At 46.4% G+C, this 23,187-nt stretch overlaps 1 protein-coding gene across 4 annotated transcripts in view; it reads right to left on the bottom strand.

The window, feature by feature from the left end:
• Window positions 1-23,187, bottom strand: part of FOXP1 (forkhead box P1) — a 482,289-nt gene that overhangs the window by 56,057 nt on the left and 403,045 nt on the right. For all 4 annotated transcript variants that reach the window (XM_070391016.1, XM_070391017.1, XM_070391014.1 and 1 more), the window contains one exon: window positions 21,450-21,654. In XM_070391016.1, the coding sequence (XP_070247117.1) occupies window positions 21,450-21,654 (205 nt within the window). The remainder of the gene's footprint in view (window positions 1-21,449; window positions 21,655-23,187) is intronic.

The following is a 23,187-nucleotide window of genomic DNA, read 5'->3' on the forward strand; positions in this document are numbered from 1 at the left end:
TCCTCGTTTTTTGGAAGGAAGAGACCTGTGTTAGTATCATTCATGTTATTAAAGGTAATGACCAGAATGATGCCCATGCATTGGAGAAAACAGCATTCTGGCACTTTCGATTGATTTTATTGTGAATATATCAAATACAAATAGTATGCAATCAGAAAAACCAGCTGATTTAACACTGTCTTGATAATCCTTGACATGTAAAAATTAAGGATGATTTTAACAAAATAATAGTGATAGCATTTCAGATTAGAAAGAGCCGGCTTGCCAAGGAAAGGGTGATTACACATACATATGTAACAACAATTCCTGACGTTACACAATAGTAAATACAGTATGTTGTCATGTCATTTCCTATGACATTTACTTAAGAATTGTTTCTAGACATAGAAGCATGGAACAGACTGACGAATCTCAGAGGGAATGTGGGGGTGTGGAGGGGGTGATTAACCTGGGAACTTATATGCATATACGTAATGACTCATGGACACAGACAATATAGTAGTGAAGGCCTGGGGGACGGGTGTGGGGTCAAGGGGTCAAGGGGGGAGGAACACAAACAAACAAAGGAAACATCTGTAATAAAGATAAATTTAACAATAAAGATAAACTTCAAAAAACTAATTTTTTATTTATTTTCATATCAAAGTATATCAGCCAGAGACTTAACCTCAACACTGACTTTAGCCTTTGAGAAGATTTTATGTAACACAAAGGTTCCTCAATGATGACTATCCGCTACTGCCTTCCCAAGTTCACCCATTAACCAAAACTCAGACCTACAGCCACTGAATTCACCTGCTAAAACCAAGAACAGCTCACTTTCAGTCTGCAGTCTTCAGTGGTCCTTCCACCATTAGTCCTGTGAGCTAATTTTCTCTGAGGCAACTGTGAGTATCATCGTTGACGGAGATAAAAAGAATAGACACTGCCAGAACCGGTTTGGCTCAGTGGATAGAGCGTCGGCCTGTGGACTGAAGGGTCCCAGGTTCGATTCCGGTCAAGGGCATGTGCCTTGGTTGCGGGCACATCCCCAGTGGGGAGTGTGCAGGAGGCAGCTGATCGATGTTTCTCTCTCATTGATGTTTCTGGCTCTTTATCCCTCTCCCTTCCTCTCTGTAAAAAATCAATAAAAATATATTTAAAAAAAAAAAAAAAGAATAGACACCTTGCTAAACCCCAAGGTATTTCCTACTAATTCAAATGTCAGCTCTCCTTCCACAGGCACAGGGCTCCTCTGTGCCCTGCCCCCGGCTCTCCCGTCCATCTTTTATGTCTCTCCCTACTTGTTTTTTCTTTTCCAAATTCACCTGTCTCCTTCCTCTCTCAATTTTTGATACATCTGTAACAAAAGGCTACATCTGTTCTCATTTGGATTTAAAGCTTCTCTTCCCGACCCCAAGAAAAAATAACCCAGATCATAAATTGTATTTTATTTCACTGGCATGTTATTTGATAAATTAAGTTACAGAAAACTGCTGGTCATTCTCCAATCACTCAAAATTGTGGAGTACCTTTTTCTTTTCTACTCTCGGTTTCTAAAGACTCACCTATTCTGGACATTTCATATAAATGAAATCATACAGTATGTGACCTTCTGTATTTGGCTTCCTTCTCTTAGCATAATGGTATGTAGGTTTACGGACACTGTGCAGTGAGTATCAGCCCTTCGTTTCCTTTTCACGGCTCAATACTATTCCTCTGATGTACATGCTCTGTTTATTCACTCATCAACTGACAAACATCTGGGCTGTTTCCACATTCTGGCTATTGTGATTAGTGCCAATGTGAAAGTGCATGCTAGTCTGAGTAGGTTTTTAAAACTCTGGGCTACATATCTAAGAGTAGCGTGTTGTCATGTGGTGATGCCAGTTAACATCTTAAGGAACTGCCAGACTCTTTTCCAAAGCAGCTGCACTGTTTGAGGGCTCCAGTTTCTCCAGATCTTTGCCAACACTTGCTGTATGGCTCTCTCAGCCACCCCAGTGGACGTAAAGTGGTAACTTTTTGTACTTTTGATTTATATTTCCTTAGTGATTAATAGTGTTGACATCTTTTTATTATCCACCCAAGAATATGTAATATGTTTACTGATGTTAGAGAGGAAGGGAGGGGGAGGGAAGGAGAGGGGGAGGGGGAGGGAAGAGAGCGGAGAGAGAGGGACCTATCAGTTGCCTCCTGTACACGCCCCAACCCGGGATCGAACCCAAACCCCAAACTCAGAAATAGAGCCCACAGCGATGACGCTCCAACCCCCCGGGCCCAGCCACGGCTGATGCTGACATCTTTTACTGGCCCTCTTGATCCGTGTCTACCTTCTTTAGAGAAATATTTCTTCATTCCGTTGCCCACGTTAAATATTGGGTTTTTGTCTCTTTTCTGTTGAGCTGCAAAAGTTTTATTTTTTTTTCCTATGTTCTCTTCTAACAGCTCTAGCTCTCACATTTAGGTCTATGACACATTTTGAATTAATTTCTGTACATGGTGAGAGGAAGGGGCCCAACTTCATTCTTCTGTATATTGTCCCACCACTGTTTGATAAAAACGTAACTCTATCCCAAATAAATTATCTTAGCAGCTTTTTCAAAAACCAACTGAACATAAATATAATATCTGTAGTACTTTTGTACTTCATTTTTGCTTATTTATTTTTCCCTAATATACTGCTTGTGTTCTCAAAAGAATTTATACTTACATTATAACATAACTTTTGAAGTTACATTAAATTATAAAGTAACTTTTAAAGTTTGGTGGGGCAGAAATATATATTTAATTTAATAAAAATAAAAACTGAGTACAACCACTTTTTGAAGGACGAGTGTGAGGCAGGCTTCCCTGCCCTGCCAGCCTGGGCATGAGCACCTCCTGCTCCTCCTTCTCCTCCTCCTCCTCCTCCTCCTCCTCCCAGCTCCAGGCAGGAGTGGGCATGGCCTCGCCTTCCCCACCAGCACTCTCAGGGAGCTCAGGGATAAAGGCCTCCTTTGTCAGGAGGGCAGCCCTAACCACCAGAAACCTGACCAGTCATTTAAATGCCTGCCCTCTATTTCTGCATTTGAAAACTGCAGGGAATCCCAGTGGTAACACTTCCATGAATCTTCTACCAGGAATATGCAGATGGCCGGGCAGAGGACAGAGGACTATCTTCTTACTGACAAGAGGAGTAGGGAGGAGGTGCTATGTTAAGAAGAAAGAGTGAGGTCTGTCTCCCCCAGCGGCAGTGACAGAGGGCGCGCCCCTGCTGCCCACAGGCCGTTTCCTTCTAACCTGGGGCTGGGAACCTTTTACCTGCCCAGGGCCAGTTAGATATTTATATCATCATTCCTGGGCCATGCAAAATTATGAACTTAAAAATTAGCCTGCTCTATTTGGTCAAACATTTAATGAACTCACCCCTAATGCCTTGGCAGGGCCAGACCAAATGACTTTGTGGGCCTTATATGGCCCGAGGGCCGGACATTCCCTCCCCGTGTGAATCTAAACCATCGCCCACACCCTCCCGTACACACATCAGAAAGTACAACGAATCCCATGCCCCCTCCTTGGAATTCGACACAGTGTGCTTCCCTCCCTTCCTCGCCGCCGGGCCTTTCCAGCCGGCCAACGAAAGTGACACGCTGACCCAGACAAGGCACCGGGCTAACAGGGCCAGCTCGCCGCCACTACCTCGGGCCTCGCTGTGGCTCAGGTCTCCTCTATGTCCATCCCATGACACTGTCAGCCACAGATCCTCCTCTCGCAGGCCCGTCGTGGCCTAGGACTTGGGCTGCATGGCGAGGGCTGCTCATTCCCAAGCCAACACGAAGCCTCTGCAGGCACCGCCGGTCCCCGAGGGTGTTCTCCTGACACCGTGTCAGGACGTCCACTAATAAAAACTGTGACCATAACGGTGTCCATGGAAACCACCACTACTTTTAAACTTTCCCTTTTTTTGGTAGATTCTTTAACTTACACGAAAATGATTCCTGTTTCTCTATTCACTTTTTACTTAACATTTCCCTGCCTTTTCCTGTGCTACGATATCCTACTCTCAATGATATTTTCACTATCATACCAGGGATTGCTTAGGTTTGAATATGGGAGCATGAATTTGACTTCTAGTGACGAAGTGATACTAAAACAATAATCAGACCTCAGGTTTTTTAATCCTCACTGGAGGACATGATTTTATTGATTTTTAGAGAGAAAGGACTGGGGGGCGGGGGGGGGGGGGGAAGAGGGAGAGGGAGAGAGAGGGAGAGGGAGAGAGAGAGAGAGAGAGAGAGAGAGAGAGAGAGAGAAACTGCAACCTGGGTATGTGCCCTGACCGGGAATGAAAACCGCGACCTCTTGGTGTACGGGAGGACACTCCAACCAACTGAGCCTTGCAACCAGGGCCAGATTTTTATACTAAATTTTCAAGAACTAATTGATATCAATAGGTCAACTTGAATGAAACCAAACCAGGTGAGTTGGCTTTGGAACTTGAGCACGGGCGGCCGCATAAAGGTCAGGGCGGGTTCACAGTAGCCAAGTGACCGCTCAGGCGTTGATTTCCCGCGCTAGGGCCATTCCTCTGGTAGCTTCCACACCACTGCGGCCTCCCCCAGAGCAGCTGCACGTCAAATCCCAGCGTCGGGTAGAAACTAAGAGGCACAGGTGTCTTCACAGTGGGCTGCAGACCTAGGGACAGGTCTCCTGCTTCCTACAAGAGTGCAGTGCTCCGTGGGGACAGGAGTGGTGACAAAGCAGCAGCCTCGTCAAATGACGTTCTCCTTTAACCTTCACCAAAAACACCTGAGACGACGTAGCTCATTTCTCACATTCTGCCTGAGCTTTTGCTTTTCACTCATTATGGAAATATGCTATTCTACGTGTTTATCCGTTTTCCTAAAGTAAGTTGGCAACTGGTTTTATAATCTGAACAGACAGGGCTGTTCATCAGAGCCTGTTAAAGTCCGGGCCTGGAGTGACGGAGGTGGGTCCCTGCACAGACACAAACATGCCGCCCAGCTTTCACTCCCAGCACGGAGTCCTTCACTCTCCCTCCCCAAACACTCTTCTCCATTTCTGCTGCTTTCAAATCATGTTTAATTAAAGGATTTCACATTCCCTCATGATATGATATTCATGAGTAAAACTTGCGATGGAGTGACTGTGAATTAGTCTATTAAGTGCCAGATTTGTGCTTTTAAACGATGATAGAGATTATTGTTATATTATCTGCTCTCAAAATTGTGCCATGAGATGTGGGGGCTACCTTAACTAACTTTACATCTGAAATAAAAGCTATTAACCATCTATGTTCAGGGATTTCCCCCCTCAAATTACAAGTTATCCTGAGAGAAGTACAGGATCATCTTTCTGCAGTATTTTGCTGGGAGAAGCCGGGTGAAGCTGGGAGAGGCTGGGAGAGGCTGGGAGAAGCTGGGAGAAGCTGGGAGAAGCTGGGAGAAGCCGGGTGAAGCTGGGAGAGGCTGGGAGAGGCTGGGAGAGGCTGGCTAAAGGTGGAGAAGCTGGTTTCATGTCCATGTTTACTAAAAGAAATGCAACTAGTAAATCAGATTTGTGATTTCGCAGAGGTAACCTTTTTGAAATCTATTGAAGTTAGTCAATTTTCAGAAAGATATTAAATAAAAAGTATTAATAGGCAAATCCAGATACGGCAAAAACTGAACATGGCAAGAGAATGACTCAGAGTTCTCTGTCTGGGCCTTAAAAGTTCATAACTGTGTTCAAGGCTGAGGATATTGCTTCACACATTTTTTTCTTGGATATAAACCACCTAGAGATCTTCTACCCTGCGGATTCTGACTCAGACTGGGAGGCCCTTGGCTCCGGCGTGATGAAGAGGGGGCCCGCCAGGGACCACAGCATGAGTGCGGTGGGTCAAGTGTCTGCCCTAAAAATTACTGCAGTTAAAGAAACACTCCCGAGGTGCCCTCTTTATTAACTGTGGGTTGAAGAACAAGTTGAAGATGAAGAAATATGGAAAGTGCTGGTATTGAGCAACTTCACCAAGAGTAGCTCCAGACTCATAAAAATGCTGCTCTGAGTTATTAATGAATGAAATGCAAGGCTGCTTTAAAAATATATTACAAAGCAGGTAAGACTCAAGGAAGTTAGCACAGAGAGAAGGTCATTTCCTACTTCTGCTTAACAAACACCAGTCTCACATGATCACAGATCTGTGATGACACTGCTCAGGAGTAGCCTGGCCGCCACTGTTCAATCAGTGGGTTTGTCAACTCAAACTCCAGTTCCCAAACTCTAGGTGTGCACTATGATCCTCTGACCTGGAGTGGTGCCCTGAGCCTGGAAGGAGAATGTGTGTGAAGAGTAGGGTCTTGGCAACTTTTTAGGAAGGTGAGGGATAGATTTGAGCTTTAGGAAAGCAGTGTATATCGTGAATGCAGGATCCCAATACAATGAGCACAGTTCCATATTTGGTCAAGGCCCGTCTCAGCAAAAAGAGGGAATCCTGCCAAAACATCGCAGGATGTGATACGCACACACAGTGGGAGTCCACACGAGGCTGGGTGAACACAGGATTTCTAAAGACCGGAAGGTTTATTTAAATTGATCTTGGACATCGATCGGACCGTCGGGCCTCGGAGGGAAGGCAGGGGAGGGTGGGGGTAATGGGGAGAGATCAACCAAAGGACTTATATAGGCAAGCATATAGGCCTAACCAATGGACATGGACAACAGGGGGGTGAGGGCATGAGTGGGGGATAGGGGGTAACGTGGGGATAAGGACACATGTGTAATAACTTAATAAATAAAAAAATTTAAAAATTAAAAATTAAAAAGATAAAAATAATAAAAATAAATTGATCTTGGACAAAAATGTATGTAGTATCTCCAACCTCAACCCGAGTTCACAAATATTGCTTCTTAGGACAATGTTTATTTCATCTAAATTGAAAAATAAGTCATTTTTAAGAAAATAATATAATAATAATGTAAGAACATATGGCAACTTCCTAACAATGGGACACATTCAAATTACTAAAGCTCATGAAGTATTCATTCCTCGGGGCGATTGAGTGGACAGCTGGGTGACTGACCCCGGCCAGTCTCTGCAGACCCTTCCATCCGAACTTTCAGGGGGAAGGCGGAGCCTCAGTGTCATCAGAATGTACGGGGCAAAGACCCACAAAGGCCACCACAGCAGCGCAGTGTCCCTGCTCCAGGCCTGGAGCTTACCCCTCAGGCAGGAGCCCGTGTGTAGGTGCAGCTGTGACCAGTGCTGACCGCTGTGCCTATGGTGAGAACCTGAGAATGGGGCCAGGACAGGTGGTAAGTTTGGCAAGTTATTTCCTTCACCATCCACATCACCCACCTGCCCATCTCCCTTTTCAGCTACTGGATGAAACATGCTGTCCTGATTTCCCGACGCCAGGTCTGGGCACGGAAGCACAGGGCAGGGCAAGAGGCTGTATGGTGCCTGCCAGTCAGTCCATCACAACACCGACCGCAGGGATGACAAAGGCAGGACGCCTGCTTGCATGGTGCTGAGTGAAGGGGTAAACAAAGGCAAAGACCAAGAGGAGGCAGAGGTCCAGCTTTTGTTTCCAACAATTAGGGCTGCCCTGAGTTTGTGAGGTGAACGCTGACAGCATCAATCCTGGGATCTTGTTAGGAAAACAGAATGCTTTCCAAAGAGTGGCCGTGAGCGACTGTGTCAATACGGAAAAGGGACCACTAATCCACAACTTACTGACACCAGTTAGCAGCATTCTCATCATGTCACTGCAAGTGTATTTGCAGTGGTGAGTCACCGGGCCCACGTGGAACCTTGCCCAGGTGTCCCGGGCACCCACAGCACCCAGGAAACCAGAGAGCACAGATCAAAGTTCCAACACTCCTCTCCTGGTGGAAGCCCTCCCCTCAGTGCTCCGGATGTCAGCACAGCCACAGCCAGAGCCAGGGGGTCAGGTAACTGTGAGAGCCACCCGGGAAGGCAAACAGCAAGAGCGAAGAACAGGTGAGCGGAGACACAAACGGGCGCAGAAACATTCGGCACACGCATTTATGTTTCCTTCAAGTTAGCCCCACTTTATGCAGCTGCTTTAACTTTTCTGTAGCACAGAATGCTTCATTAATAACCACCTGAATTACCCTCTTCTCTCCCTTTAGTTCAGCAGGTTCACATAAACACCTCATTTGTGAGAAGCATGGAGTTGGGTTCCTAGAACACGGTCTCTACGCCGGGATTCATGAGAATATTGAAATGGACGTATGCGTGTGTTAAGGTGATCTTAGACCTTATATGAGCATACACATGTGTATGTGTACATACTTCTCATTCCCCAGGCCTCTAATTTTTATAATACAGGTAAAATATTAGACATGTGCATAATTAAGTAAAAAGCACACTTAGTAGGGGTGCATTTTCAAAATGTTTAATCATGATGGGGTGACTCAAACACCAGTAAAGGTCCTGGGCACAGACTGTGCCTAAGTTCTCTCCTCTCTGAAGTAGTCTGCCCGGCTCTCCAGCTGGAGGGAGAGAACTGAACAGGTGGCTGGTACGTAAGATGTAACATTTTATCTGTCCTTCACTGTCAGCAGGAGCTCACCTGCTACAAGAGGCAGAATGAGACCAGCATAAAAAGCATTTTTAAGCAATAAAACAAAAAATAAATTAGAAAGACGAGAGTATTTACACATGGTTTAAAGGCTAGTATTAGAAATTTTTAAAGAAATTTTATTCCATAATATAGTTTTTGTTGGATCATAATCTTAATTTTTTTTCTCTTTGAATATTTTGGCACTGGAGCACAGATTGTCCTAAATCAGTGATTCTCAACCTTCCTAATGCCATGACCCTTTAATACAGTTCCTCATGCTGTGGTGACCCCCAACCATAAAATTATTTTTGTTGCTACTTCATAACTGTAATTTTGCTGTTATGAATTGTAATGTAAATATTTGATATGCAGGATGTATTTTCATTGTTACAAATTGAACATAATTAAAGCATAGTGATTAATCACAAAAACAATATGTAATTATATATGTGTTTTCCGATGGTCGTAGGCAACCCCTGTGAAAGGGCCATTCGACCCTCAAAGGGGTCACGATCCACAGGTTGAGAACCGCTGTGCTAAATGATAGCAAATAAGTTATCCCGGTCACTTCTGTCGCTTGGACTGGTGGGAAGGGAGGAATGCCACCGCGGAAGCATAGCAGTTGGGATGTTCTCCAAGTACGGTCCCTGGGAACTTGTCAGAGATGCAAATTCTCGGGCCCCACCCCAACTTGCTGAGTCAGAAACACTAGAACTGGGGTCAGCACCTGTCCTCCAGCCAGGCCCACAGGCGGCGCTGAGGCCAGGGACAGGTGAGAATTAACTCTGACCAGAAACTCACATTTGCTCTCTTGTTTGGAGCATGTGAAAGTATCGAGGAAGGCTCCCAGGACCCTGACAGCTTAGGGGGCCAAAGGCCAACAAGGGCTTCTCCATCTTCTGAACCGTTCGCCTAGTCCAGTGGCCGGCAAACTGCGGCTCGCGAGCCACATGCGGCTCTTTGGCCCCTTGAGTGTGGCTCTTCCACAAAATACCGACTTCAGCGCATGGGCCACGAAGTTTCAATCTCACTGTACATGCGCGCCCGCACGTGGTATTTTGTGGAAGAGCCACACTCAAGGGGGCAAAGAGCCGCATGTGGCTCGCGAGCCGCAGTTTGCCGGCCACTGGCCTAGTCTCTGTGACGGAATTCAGCACCAACTGCCCAAGGACCAGCTGCCGAGACAGCCAGGATGCAGCCAGCGACAAGAGACACGAAGCGCCCCCTTCAGTTACATCTCACCTGATGCACACGTGGGGAGGAAATACATACTCTACAATATTCCACTAGTGCTCATTTTAAACAAATTATCGACTTTTGCACATACTCCTGAATGTATTACATTGTGTTGCAAGAGTCTGTTTCCATGTCTGTGTCCCTGACTGGACTGTGAACTTCTACAGGGGAAGAACTACATTGTAGCCATCTTTTAATTCCCAGAAGGTACAAGTTAGTATATAATAAATGCTCAAAATGTGGTTTGAAAGAATAAATGACTTTAACAATAATTTTTATAGAGCACCTACTATATGCTAGAGACTATAATGTGTATTAATTTATTTAACCTTCACAGTTAATCTATGAAGCAAGGCCTGGCATCATACCCATTTCACAGATGGAAAATGGAGGCACAGCAGGATGAAGTAAACTAAGTGAACAGCCTGTGTTGGAATGCAGGCGGTCCAGCTTCAGAGTCTACCTCATAATTCCTAGAAACACAGCCGACCCGCCCCCGCCCCACATGAGGTATGGGCCATGACTGAGCAAAACACGCTACCCCTTTCCCTGGCCTCAGGGCCTCTGCGTCTGCTGTGTCCGCTGCCTGGAGGGTTCTCCCCTCACTTCCTCACAGCAGCTCAAGATTCACTTCCTCAGAAAGTCCTCGCCAGACCAACCGATTTACCCAAATGGTAACCTTGGCCCCACTATTCCCCCTTCCCCGCTTTATTTTTTTCAGAACTTGATTCTGTCTGTCTTTTTATTATGTAATTACTCATTTGTTCTTTATCTCTTCTGCCAGCTCATGACTGTATCCTCATGGCTAAGCCTCGGACACTTGGGACGTGGTGGGGGCTTGGTCTGCTGTGTGGACTGAATGGATGTACCGCCCAGTGACTTCCGCCCTGCTTAGGAACGCTTTTTGGTTGAACGCTGGATACCTTCCCATTTATCCTCTTCCCATTCATCCTTAGGTTTCTTTGTAGTTCTGCCTGTATAACCTTATAATTTATTCCAACACCACTGGATTATTCCAGCTCTTGGTGTTAATTTTTTTTCTAATTAAACTGCTATTTATTTCTCACACGGATCTTGAACACCAGACATCTTGTTCTTGTCAAAAATATGACTCATAAGGAAAAAGTTAAGTTGAATATAGGGGCTCATATGTACCAGAATGTTTCCATCAGTATTTCAGATATAAAAAAAAGAGACACAGTCACAGAAGCCTGTCCACTTCTCAGGTCTGTAATAATAATTTCAGTGGAGTTTTAGCCTTTTGGATGTCTAACCTAACCCCACCCAATGACTACCATGGCCACTCCTGAAACCAAAGACTGCATCACTTACACTCGTGGCCTGTGGGCCACATGTGGCCCACAATGAGTATTTTTGCGGCCCAGCCAATATAACGGCATGTAAAAAACGTTTCAATAAATATTTCATAACTTAAATTTTACAATATCCTGTTATACATATTTACTAATAATGAACTACAACGTTCGCTAATGACTGATTAGTATAATGTGTTGCATTCATTTCCCTCACCTGCCTTATGCGCAGGCGCACAATTCCTCTCCACTAATACTAGCAGCGAATACTTTTACTGCCGATTGCCATGTCATTAGTCTTGGACTGACTTGTTTGATATGTGCAACAGGAAATATTTTGCTTTCAGAGAACAAGAGAAATAGATTTATTTGTGTTATGCTTATTAATTTTTGCAGTTACTCAGTGTCTGGTAAGTTAATGTTCAAGAAAAAATATTAATTTTTATTAAAATGTTTTATTATTTTATGTTAACCATTACTCATTTATTTCAGCCCTTTGTATTCCGCATGTCTCTATCAAAATAAACCTATGTTTCTATGAAAACTGAAGCTTTTGTGTTTTTTGTGGCCACATACACTTACACCTTGGTTATTTGGCCCGTGTTAGTCTTGGAGTGTGACGTGCTTGATTTACACAAACATTGTGGGCTTTTCTTTATCTTCTGCCATAATGCACCTCACACTCAACATTCATAGCCAAGATGCAAAATGCACACACAGAAAGGATACTTCAAAGATATACCTAAAAGTATGAAAAAAAAAAAGAAAAAAGAATGAAAAAGGAATCAACCTTGCCATTAGATTGATTACCTTGAAAATCATAAAAGGACTGAAGTTTAAAGGTCACAAAAGAGTGTCTATTGGTTGAGGAAAGTCTTACAGGTTTATACGACCTGTATAAACATCATCAGCTACAGTTACTATAGGGTCTGTGTTTACCAAACAAGAATAGATACAGTGCCCAGCCGGTGTGGCTCAGTGGTTGAGCGTTGACCTATAAACCAGGAGGTCATGGTTTGATTCCCAGTCAGGGCACATGCCTGGATTGTGGGCTCGATCCCTAGTAGGGGGCATGCAGGAGCCAGCCCATCAATGATTCTCTCTCATCATTGATGTTTCTATCTCTCTCTCCCTCTCCTTTCCTCTCTAAAATCAACAAAAATATATTTTTTTAAAAAGAATAGAAATAGTGACACAAAAGCATAACAACATTTGAGCGTATAAAATGGAGAAGGCTGTGCCTTCTAGTAAATGTTCCAAAGTGCCTTTAAAAATGCCCCCTTTTCATCTTATTTATGGGGCAATCTCTGTTTTCTTGATTCTCCCAGTCAGTTCTAACAACTCCATGGAATGTTTCACTCTCAGATCTGAGACTAGTAATGATTCTCTCTTCCCTTTCACTTTTCTCATTTTAAGACTTAAAAACAAAAACTAACTAACTAGCCCAACAATCCAAACTGTATATTGAAAATCATTTTCACAACTGAAAATGCAAAACAGAGAACAAAAGCCAGAGTCTAGTACAGGTACACTGTCCTAAAACTGGGGTAACCCACGAACAACACCCAGAAAAGGTGTGTGTGTGTGTGTGTGTGTGTGTGTGCGCGCCTGGAGGAGATGGAGGCCTCCTCTCCCACCACAGTGGCCACAGTGCCGGCCAGGCTCCGCCGAGCCTTCCTGTGAACGGGACAGACTGCCAGATGGATAGACACCGAACAGGCCGTGGGGCTCCTGGCGACACGTGCCCAGGGGACTGTCCCACTGAACACCACCTGGGCTTTGCAATTGTGCTGTGACTGCAGAGCACAGGGCCCATCGGGATGCTGTTTCTGAGTTCACACAGAAAGGAAAATCGCAGCTAAGAGAATCCTCTGGCTGGCGTATCTGTGCTCAGTCCCCGGAACAGCTCCCCAAAGGAATGGTTATCTCCTCATTCACACAGGAGAGTGACAAGTGGGACACACACTCACAACCTCCCTGTGTGAGCCTCCACTATTGTTTTAATGAGGAGAATATGCTTTAGTAGAGGCCCAGTGCACGAATTCGAAAAGAACATGACTCCCGCTTCAGACTCCTGCAGAGGTAACCCCTCGCCCGACCCATGCTTGGCTAAGAACACGGGACTCCTATTTGCCACTGAATAGAGTAAGGCCAGGACTTTTCCAAGCCACATGGCTTCTGTAGACTCGTGGCTTCCCTTTCCACTTTGGATGAATCCAGTATCTGGCAAAGGAAATTTTCTACTCGTTCAATCCAAGTGGCAAAGTGTGCATTTCAACAAAACTCTTAACCCAGCCCTCGCTGGTCTGGCTCAGTGGATTGAGCGTCGGCCTATGAACTGAAGGGTCCCGGGTTCGATTCTGGTCAAGGGCATATGCCCGGGTTGCAGGCTCGATTCCCAGTAGGGGGTGTGCAGAAGGCAGCCAATCAATGATTCTCTCTTATCACTGATGTTTCTATTTCTCTCTCCCTTTCCTCTCTGAAATCAATAAAAAATATATTTTAAAAAACAACCACAAAAATAACAACCTCTTAACCCAGTACAAGCAACAATGCCCGAGTTCGCGCAGGCCGGAGCTCGGGCTCCCCTGCCATTGCTGGCCTCCGGGAAAGCGAGGGGAGGCTGAGGAGGAGGGTGAGCCCTTCCACACAGTGCACACACTTGCCGAACGGAGGGAAACCCCATCATCCCAGACTGTCTTCCCTGCGCAGTGAGAGGAATGGGTTCATACATGGTGTGGGGACAGCTGGCCCCCTAGACATGACAGAGCCCACGGTGGAGATTCCTTTAAGAGAAACAAGATGAACTGACTCTCCAGAGCAATGATGCCATTTATTGGAAATTATTTATTACTTAAACGCAAGAAAGAAAAAAAGCTGTAGCGTCTAGTGACACTATGTTATGGCAAAAAGGACACCACAGCTCTCAGAGAATAATAACCGGCTCGTTTTCTTTTAATCACCACACCAGGCAAACCCTCAAGGAAATCCATGCACTGGTCCCTGGGGCGAGGCACCACTGCAGTCCTCGCTGGGCCTCTGGCACGGGAGTGGCGTCCAGCGGGCACGGCCCCAGAGCCTTTCCTCCTGCTGAGACCCAGGAGCAAGGGGCTGGAAGCGCATCTCAGCTCGTCTAAGCCTTGCAGTCACCACATACCCTGCAGCACCCTACGTGCAAACTGCTCACTAGCTCCCAGATGCTCCTTCTGACATAAGCAAGAACATTTTCAAAAATATATTGGTATTGATTTCAGAGAGGAAAAGAGAGAGAGAACATCAATGATGAGAGAGAATCATGGATCAGCTGCCTCCTGCACGCCCCCTGCTGGGGATTGAGCCGGAAACCCTGGGCAAGCAGGAACATTTCTGCCCTAAACAGGCTATTTCCCAAGCAAACAGATGCAGGTGATGCTTCAAAGTGTCGCTCTGGAACAGAAAGAGGCGCCTGCATTTTAGGCCCCTGCCTCTGGCCACCCGCCCTTCCCTTTCTGGTCCCTAGGACAGCTGGCAGGACGCGCCCAGCCTGCCCCCTGCGTGCTCTGGGCAGAAAGACGAGACAGACACGCAGCAGAGGACCTCGGGGGCTTCTCCAAACGCCCCTCATGGCTGAGCAGACGACCACCTGATGCTTATGGCCTGGTCCTGATCCCTGAGCTCTAAGGGCTGAAGACTGTAACCCAACAGTCTGGGTGGAGCAGCCCTGGGACCACCAGACTATGGCTGTCATTGCAAGGACCTGAGGGACAGGGAGACCTCGGGGCCAGTCCAGCTAGTTGTGTGGCTTCTGGGCCCCACAATCCCATTTGTACAAACAGGACAGTAAGTAGCCCAGAGGGTTATTGTGAGGCTTAAATGGGAAAAAGAGCATCAAGGCAGATGTCAAGGCATATATATATATAGATTATTGATTTCAAAGAGGAAGGGAGAGGGAGAGAAACATCAATGATGAGAGGGAATCATTGATTGGCTGCCTCTTGCACACCCCACACTGGGGATTAAGCCCACAACCTGGGTATGTGCCCTTGACAGGAACCGAACCCAACACCCTTCAGTCCATAGGCCAACGCTCTATCCACTGAGCCACATCAGCCAGGGCAAGGCCTTTATTTATAGGGCCCCACAAAGCAGTAGCTCAGCACATGGTGGCTGCCTCACCGCCCTGCATGCCGGCTCCTCTCCCTCCAGCAACACTCCCTCTGCTCTGCTGGTTCACACAAGAATGGGAAGGACTAGATTTTCAAAAATTTCCCGAAAAACTCCTACTTCCCAACATTGCCCAAACCAGGGGACCTGATGACCACGCCCGCCCTGGGTGGAGAGCAGTGCCCACCTGACTGTGCATTGCTAACAGGCTGCCAGGTGATGCCAAACTCGCTGCAGCTGCTGACACTGAGCAGGTATGACAAACACATCTTCTATACCTCATCTCAGACCATGAAACCCAAATCTTCCTGGAGGAATATCCACCCAACACCTGTAAGAATACCATCAGGAAATCTGAGAAACATGGTCTTGTTAGTTAAGGTCAGAAGTTGACAAATTTTTTTCAGTAAATGGCCAGAAAGTAAAATATTTTCGTTTTTGTGGGTCACTTAGTTTCTGCTACAACTGCTCAAGGCAGCCACTCCAGTGTGAAAGCAGCCACAGATGATGCATAAATAAATGAGCATCGCTGTGTTCCAATAAAACTTTATTTACAAAATGAGCTGTGGGCCAGGCTTGGCTGGTAGGCCATAATTTGCTGACCTCTGTTATAGATCAATTGCCTCAATACATATTCGCAGGAAGCAGCAACAATTGTGAAGACGATTTGGGACAATGTGACTGCAGGTTCTCCAAAATGCTCTAAGGCGGCGGTTCTCAACCTGTGGGTCGCGAACAATGAAAATACGTCCTGCATATCAGATATTTACATTACGATTCATAACAGTAGCAACATTACAGTTATGAAGTAGCAATGAAAATAATTTTATGGTTGGGGGTCACCACAACCTGAGGAACTGTATTAAAGGGTTGCGGCATTAGGAAGGTTGAGAACCACTGCTCTAAGGGAAAGGAAGATTGGTGGTAGCCAGTGTGTGCTCAAGTACATACTTCAAATCAAAAGAAACACAAGACCAATCATCTGATTTTCAAAACCGAAACCAAGAAAAGGTGCAACGAGCAAGCACTGCTCCGAATGATGAGAGGCTAGAGCTTACTGACTAATTTTCTGGCTCAAAAGGCCCCAACTAGGAATATATACAACAGTGAAAGGCTTGTGAAACTACAATTCTGAAACCAAGCTTCTAGAATTTTAGAAAATACACCAAAAGCACCAATATTTATTCATCGACATAGAATTTAGTTTAAAAAATTAGAAAGAAAGCACCAGGCTGTCCACATTTCAGAGTCCCCTGCCTTTTGAAAATAGTGAGGCCCAGTAGACACAAATGTTATTGTTACACAGTCAGATACATGGCAACATGGCAAGAGGCCACCAGCGCAGAACAGACACTGTATCACGTGAAACTGTCTGAGGGCGCATGAGCCAAGCCACGGCTTCAGGGCTATTTGAAAAGCGCTGCCAGCTGCACAGCGCAAAAAGCACAAGCCAGTGCGACACATGCGCGGCGCCAACAGAGGAGAATGACGAGGAAGGAAGAGGCCTGGTGAGTGGACGGCGGCAGGAGGCCCCGGGAGAGGGGCCCGATGTGGTCCCCTGACTCTGAGAACAGTCTGCAACCAAAGCAGAGGCCGGGCAACTGCGATCCTTGCGAAGGCTAAGGAAGCCTCGTACCCGATGCTTCGGGAAGGCTTGGAACAAATACCTAGCAGAGCTATGACTGAGACACGCACATTACGGAACAGCCGCTGACGGTGGGTAGACTGAGAGCAAAAATCTGGGAAGGATCACGACAAAAGGAGTATTTCCAGTGAGGCCCACAGAGGACAGCGGGAATGGAGCAGAGACCCGGGATGTATCACCAAGGAAACGTGAGATTCACAAGGCGGACAGGAAAGTGGGGGCACTTTTAAGAGAGAGAGAAAGGCTTGCTGTGCATCTGCCTGTGTGCACGTCTTGCACGGGGGTCATTTTTGTTTTTTATGTGCTGCTTCAGACCGTAAATAATTTGTAGGCCTTCACCAAAGGCCTAGAACATATCTGTATCCAAGTTAAGAGGAAAGTGCTATTTTCCTTAAAATGTGTTGATGTACACACAGAAGCTTAACTGAATTAATTTTAAATTAAATTTAAAATTTCTTTTAGGAATACTGACTTTAGTTCATCACAGGTAGTCATGTGATGTGATGCTTAAGGACAGGAACACACTCCGAGAAACGAGTCGTTAGGGGATGCTGTTGTCATGTGAACATCACGGAGTGCACCCACACAGGCCTGGACGGCCTGGCCCGCCGCACGCCCAGCCACACGTACAGCCTACTGCTCCTGGGCTGCAAGCCTGTGCAGCACGTAACTACACAACCACACGAGATGGATTCCAGCACAAGAGAAGACGGTGCAATCCAGACACGTGTGAACACGAGCTGGACGGGGCTGCTGCCTGAGTAACTCGCACACACTGTTTCACACGACAAAAACGACAGCACGGTGAGTGCAGAACCCGTGACAGTCGTGTGTCAGCAAGTGCCGCGTGCAGGGCAGGGCTGTGCGGGCTGCACTTCCAGGACCGGCAGTCAGCGGGTGTGTTTCCACCAGCAGCACCACCACTGGAGTCGTGCACTGCACGCTGACACTAAGACAGCGCTTGGTGACAGGAACTCTTCAGCTCCATTATAATTTTATGGGGCCGCCGTCCAACATGCAGCCCAGCGTTGACTGACCCAGCGTTGAGTGCATGACTGTATTCACTTCTAAGCTGAACGGAAACTTCAAGTGCTGATTTATAAACTAGAAGAGAGACTTGAATTTGGAACCTGGATATGCCACTAATCAGTTCTGTGACCCTACACCAGTTATTTAATCTCTATGACTCAATTTCCTCATCTGTGAAATGGGTATGATAACCCCTCCAGCTTCCCAGCAGTCACGTGGATACAATGAGCCACCACTCAGCCCACGCCTGTGCAGAGAAAGACTGATGCAGTGTGAGCGCCCTTCCCTTCCCCAGCGCACCATAACATAATGCGATATTTAGAATTTTAACTCAGGCAATTACTTAAGTAGTAATTGCTATTTGTATTTACATAACTGCTTTGATCCAAGAAGCTCCAAGGGCTTTACTAAATTTAGCATTTTCATAAATGTTTCATTTGCATGCTGTGGATTTTATTTACCCACATCAAAACTTGGAATTTCCTAAAGCAAGACAGACGAGTAAAGAAAACAAAGTGATACTGTCATGTGTACCGGGACCCCAGGTCTGGGTTCTGTGGTCTACCTCTGGTCCTGTGGAACGGCATGGCAGTCCGAGTCAGGAAGGTGCCTTCTCCTCTGTCAGCCCCTTCAGCTTCTGCCCACCCCCACTTCTTGGGCACTGGGGACGGAGGCGGGGTCACAGCAAACGGGATTAAATTGTGGGGAGAAAGTCCCGAATTCTGATGCTGACTGTCCCTGAGGCACCGGGACAGGATGTGAGGAAGCCTGGACCTGGGGGTTGGCACTGCCCCCAAAGGACAGGGCCACTCATGCCGTCGCAGGGAGAGGGGGTGCCCGCACAGCAGGGAGTGGGCTTCAGCCATCCTTACCAAAGCACATCTCCTCCCTGCTCCACACTCCAGGGATTTCCCTGAATGATTTAATTACACTTTTCCTGTGGAAGACAAATTAAAGAGGAGAGTGGGAGTGTCGTGCCAAGTGCGGTATTTATCTCCGTAACAGCCTGCAGCTCACCGGGGCCCAGAGCTGCTGTGCTGCGAGCAGGAGGCCAGGGTGCGCGGCCAGGGCTGGAGAAGGGGCTGCACCCGACTAGGTCCAAAACAAACCCCCACGACAATGCCTTTTCCACACCTTCCCAAAGAGCACCCCGCTCCTGCCTGTTCAGATCCTGTCAGGAACTCGGGCAGCGAGAGGCGAGCCCAGGGCAGGGCGTTCACGAGGGCCAGGACTGAGGACGAGACCCTTCTCCCAGGGACCCCTGACCAGCAGCAGCTCTGGGTGGCAGCGAGAACCTGTTGTTATGGTGACCGCTTTCTGTTTCCACTACTTAAACAGGCCAGCACACACAGGACTTAGAAATTAACCTTAACCGGGTAAGACCCTATCGCATTCTTTTAAGTACCTATTTATACATGATAGTTGCATTTTTGATGACCAGTTCTGAATTATCTTCAATCTCAGGTGCTCATTTGTCTTTTTTGCTACATTCAGTTAAAATGTGCTAATTAGAATTTTCTTTTAATCCAGCCACATCTAGGAATCTATAGAAACCTAAATCGAGAGGAGCAGTGGCAGGTAAAGTCACAGCTGCTTCATCCCTGCACGGGCAACTCCAACACTCAGCCTGCTTTTACCCCCGATTAAGGCTCAGTAAGGCCCGAACCTTTTCTGATCCATAGTCTAATTCTGCCATGTAGTATGAGGATTATGCTCAAGTTTTGTGCAGACAAACAAGGACCATAAAAAAAGTCAAACTTATTCTGGAGTTGGACTGTCTGTAGGATCCACTTCCTTCCAAACGCGCTCTAAGACGTGAGAAGGTTCTCTCCCCTCGCCTCCCTGCTCGCCCTCACCTGAGTGTGGACGCACGGCCTCTGGAATGAAGCTGAGCACATGGCATCCGAGCAAGAGTGTGTGTCACGGGGAATCTGCGCAAACACCCCAGGGCCTCGGTGGGCATTTCTGGCACAGGGCCCCCTGCTCTGCGGTAAAGGGGCCGTGCCGGTGCCTGGCTGCGACGGGGCAGCCACCCCAGGACACCAACGCACGTGCAGCAAGGGGGCGCCTAGAGCCTTCTCCCCAAAGCCACTGAAGGGGTAGTGTTTTTAAAAGAACAAAGACATTCTAAAGGACTACACAGCCAGCCAGACCCAAGACTGGCTCCAGACACTCCAACCTTTCCTAACTGGGAGTAGCAGAAGTCTCCGTTGGGCAGGGGCTCCAAGCTGCTTCTGCCGGAACCACCCCATTCTTCACACCTCCTAAACCAGTCAGCCTAAAGCATCATTCGGTCCCCTCTGCCTTTCACAGAGATTCCAAAGGATCTTAAAATGTGAGTCAAAAGGTCTGGTTCAAGCATACACAAATCTCATTTGGGGAATGCCTCGTGGGTGTTACGCTGAATATGATACACACACACACACACCCGTATTTAGATAATGTTGTCTGTGATTACTAAACTCTAAATGGATAAAACACTGCTGGTATAAAGATACAAACCTAATTAAGGCAGTGGGCTTCCTGATGTTTGATATTTCAAGAAATATATAAAATTATATTTGTAATTGCTTAAGTGAAAACATAATTTTAAAACTTTCACTGAGTCACTTCTATTAAAAACAAAATATAAAATTTGTTTTTTTCTCATGGTAATGACACTATCACATTTTAGTTCTAAGGTTTCCCCTGTCTGTGGAAGCTTTGCCTTATGTAATATACAGGAAATGGCTTAAAAACGGTAAACTAAGAAAACCTTCTAATTTAAGAGCATTATCTGCACTGACACATTCTACTTCTGAAAAGCAGCCACAGTGGCATCAGTGCTTCTGGCGCTAAGACACAGTCATGGCTGCTCCGCTTCCTCCCTCAGCTGTGCTCACATGGTGGGTCTCCCACAACCTCAGCTTCAACAGCCCAAAGGGGCTCAGGGCAAGTCCAAGCTCCCACCCGGAACCACGACGACTGGACCCTGGCGGTGCACTCCGCCACCAGAAGGTGAGCTGCAGACCCCTGTGGGCCCAGACGCGGCCGCCGCCCTCCAGCCTCGCACCTTCACGGGGTTTACTTTTAAGAAGCTCATGTGCTGTGGGAACACCATAATGAAAATACGGGCTCCCTGCCTGCCAGGAGGGCAGTGCAGAGCAGCACAAGTTCCATGTTTCTCAAACCACAATTCAACATTGCTCACAGCGACACTGCTACTCCCTTAGAAGAGGTTTGGAGCCAAGACAGCCAGCTTGCACGGGTGAGCACCTGGCAGAGAGAGGAAGCCTGGAAGCCCTAAACCCAACCCATCCAAGGAGAAGGCAAGGCCGCTGGCTGGGCTAAAGTGTAGGTTAGAGCCACAGCAGTGCTAACTCCATGTTGAAAAGGTGCAAACTCTTAGGTGCTTCACACCCAAACAATATTGAATACATTCTTAAGTGATTATATGCACATGCAAGTCCCAGGGGTCATGAAGACAGGGTGAGGCACACCCCCACCCTCCTTGTTACAGACATTTTTGGACACATCTCAGTGGCTCGTTCCTACCTTTCCCTCTTGGGGGTGTGGACTGAGAGCTGTCCATTGGTAGAGGCATGTGGGTTCATGATGAGGGAGGTCTTGGCAGGGGCGGAGGAGACGCAGGTGGCTGTGGTCAGATCCACGCTGCTGTGGCTGCTGCCCGTGGTCTCCTCGGCAGGGTGCGCACTCGTCACCTCTTTCCAGAGCTGCTGCAGTTCTGCTGGAATCATGCCTGAAACAAACAAATTGGATAATTAAATCAATTAACAGCCAATTCCGTCCTCTTCAAACAGTAATTAAATCAAAGAGTCAGTAAACAAAGCCTAGTGTCAGGGGGCTCTGGGGCTGCAGTGTCTTTCCCTCCCAACGAAAGCCAACAATGCAGTGACAACCCTCTCCTCCCTCGAGTGCAGGTGAGGTGTCCTCGGCTGCAGCTGACGGTAAGCCTCCATCCCCTTGGTGGTTTCCAGATTTTGGGGAGGAAAAAGTGGATAGATGTTATATATTTTTAGACACAAAGAAGGACTCAAAATAAATGTGTTCAACAATACTATTATGACAACATGAACCAAAAAATGAGTAATTTTTGTGCTTAAGTCTTAAATGATGACAAATAGCTTTGTTATTAAATATAGTTTTTATTAATCACTTTTAGACGTAAATTATGAATTCATATCATCTTCCTGAAATGCTTTTCAACTTTTAACAGTCAAATTGATTATACTATGATTATTTCATTAACACACCTATCTTCCTCATTAATTTTGGTTTCTAGTACCACATGCTTAATTGATGGATGTGTCTACTGAAAAACTGTGTAACTTTTTATACAAGTAACACTATTATTACTGTCATTTCTTAGATCAGCGCTAATGAACCATTGCAGAATACAATGAAAATGTAAAGTTGGAGTAATAAAGTTCTCTTGTTTTCTAAAGGGGTCAAAGTGGACATGGGTCTTAAGGGTAAGTGTCAACCCATATTTTACATCCCCAAGAAGACATACGGTGAGTATGCCCGTCTCACTCCTGTGGCCTCATAGCCTTAATTCTGCTGGCACGCCTCTCGACAGCCCGGGATTTCCAAATCCGCCCCCCATGCCATGCTAGTGCACAGGAGAGAACCACTCTCAACGACTACTAGCAAGCTCAGCTCGCTCTGAGAGGACACCTACGAGAAGTCATGAGCCCTGGACCTCACTAGGCAATCCCGCTACAGCTGGTTTCAGTCAACTGAGGTACTACCCTACCTGGAAAGCTGGTCATTTTCTGACTATACAGCAGCAAGCGACACAGGCGTGTTTCTTACCAAGTCTAAGGTACTGAATTAAAAAAGAAGGCTGTGTGCATTATATTCATTTGAAACACATAATAAAAAATGCCAAGGTCTAAATTTAATTTATTTTTGTCATTTAGAATACAATGGGTAGATAATCATCTCAACGTGATCAGCCAAACATCTTTACTTTGCTAAACTGTTAAAGATTTTAATTATGTCGGCATTGGAGAGCACCGTCTAATGAGGCGCAGGGCTCCAGAGAACCCGAGTGGCTAAGAACTGTGAAATGAGTCTGATAGGATTTTTTTATGTTCACCGTGGATCGTTTGCATATCAAAGAGGAGTGAATTATTGCACAGCAGACCAATAACCTCCGCCTTTCTGAGAGGAGTGGTAACAAAAACAGTTGATCTCTCCCAATGGTTCCCCACAAAAAATGTTCAAATACTTAAGGATTTGCAATTAATATGTACTATAATGGAGGCTG

This window comes from Myotis yumanensis, unplaced genomic scaffold (assembly GCF_028538775.1).
Source record: "Myotis yumanensis isolate MYYU_CA2020_CCGP unplaced genomic scaffold, mMyoYum1.0.hap1 SCAF_14, whole genome shotgun sequence".
NCBI lineage: Eukaryota > Metazoa > Chordata > Mammalia > Chiroptera > Vespertilionidae > Myotis > Myotis yumanensis.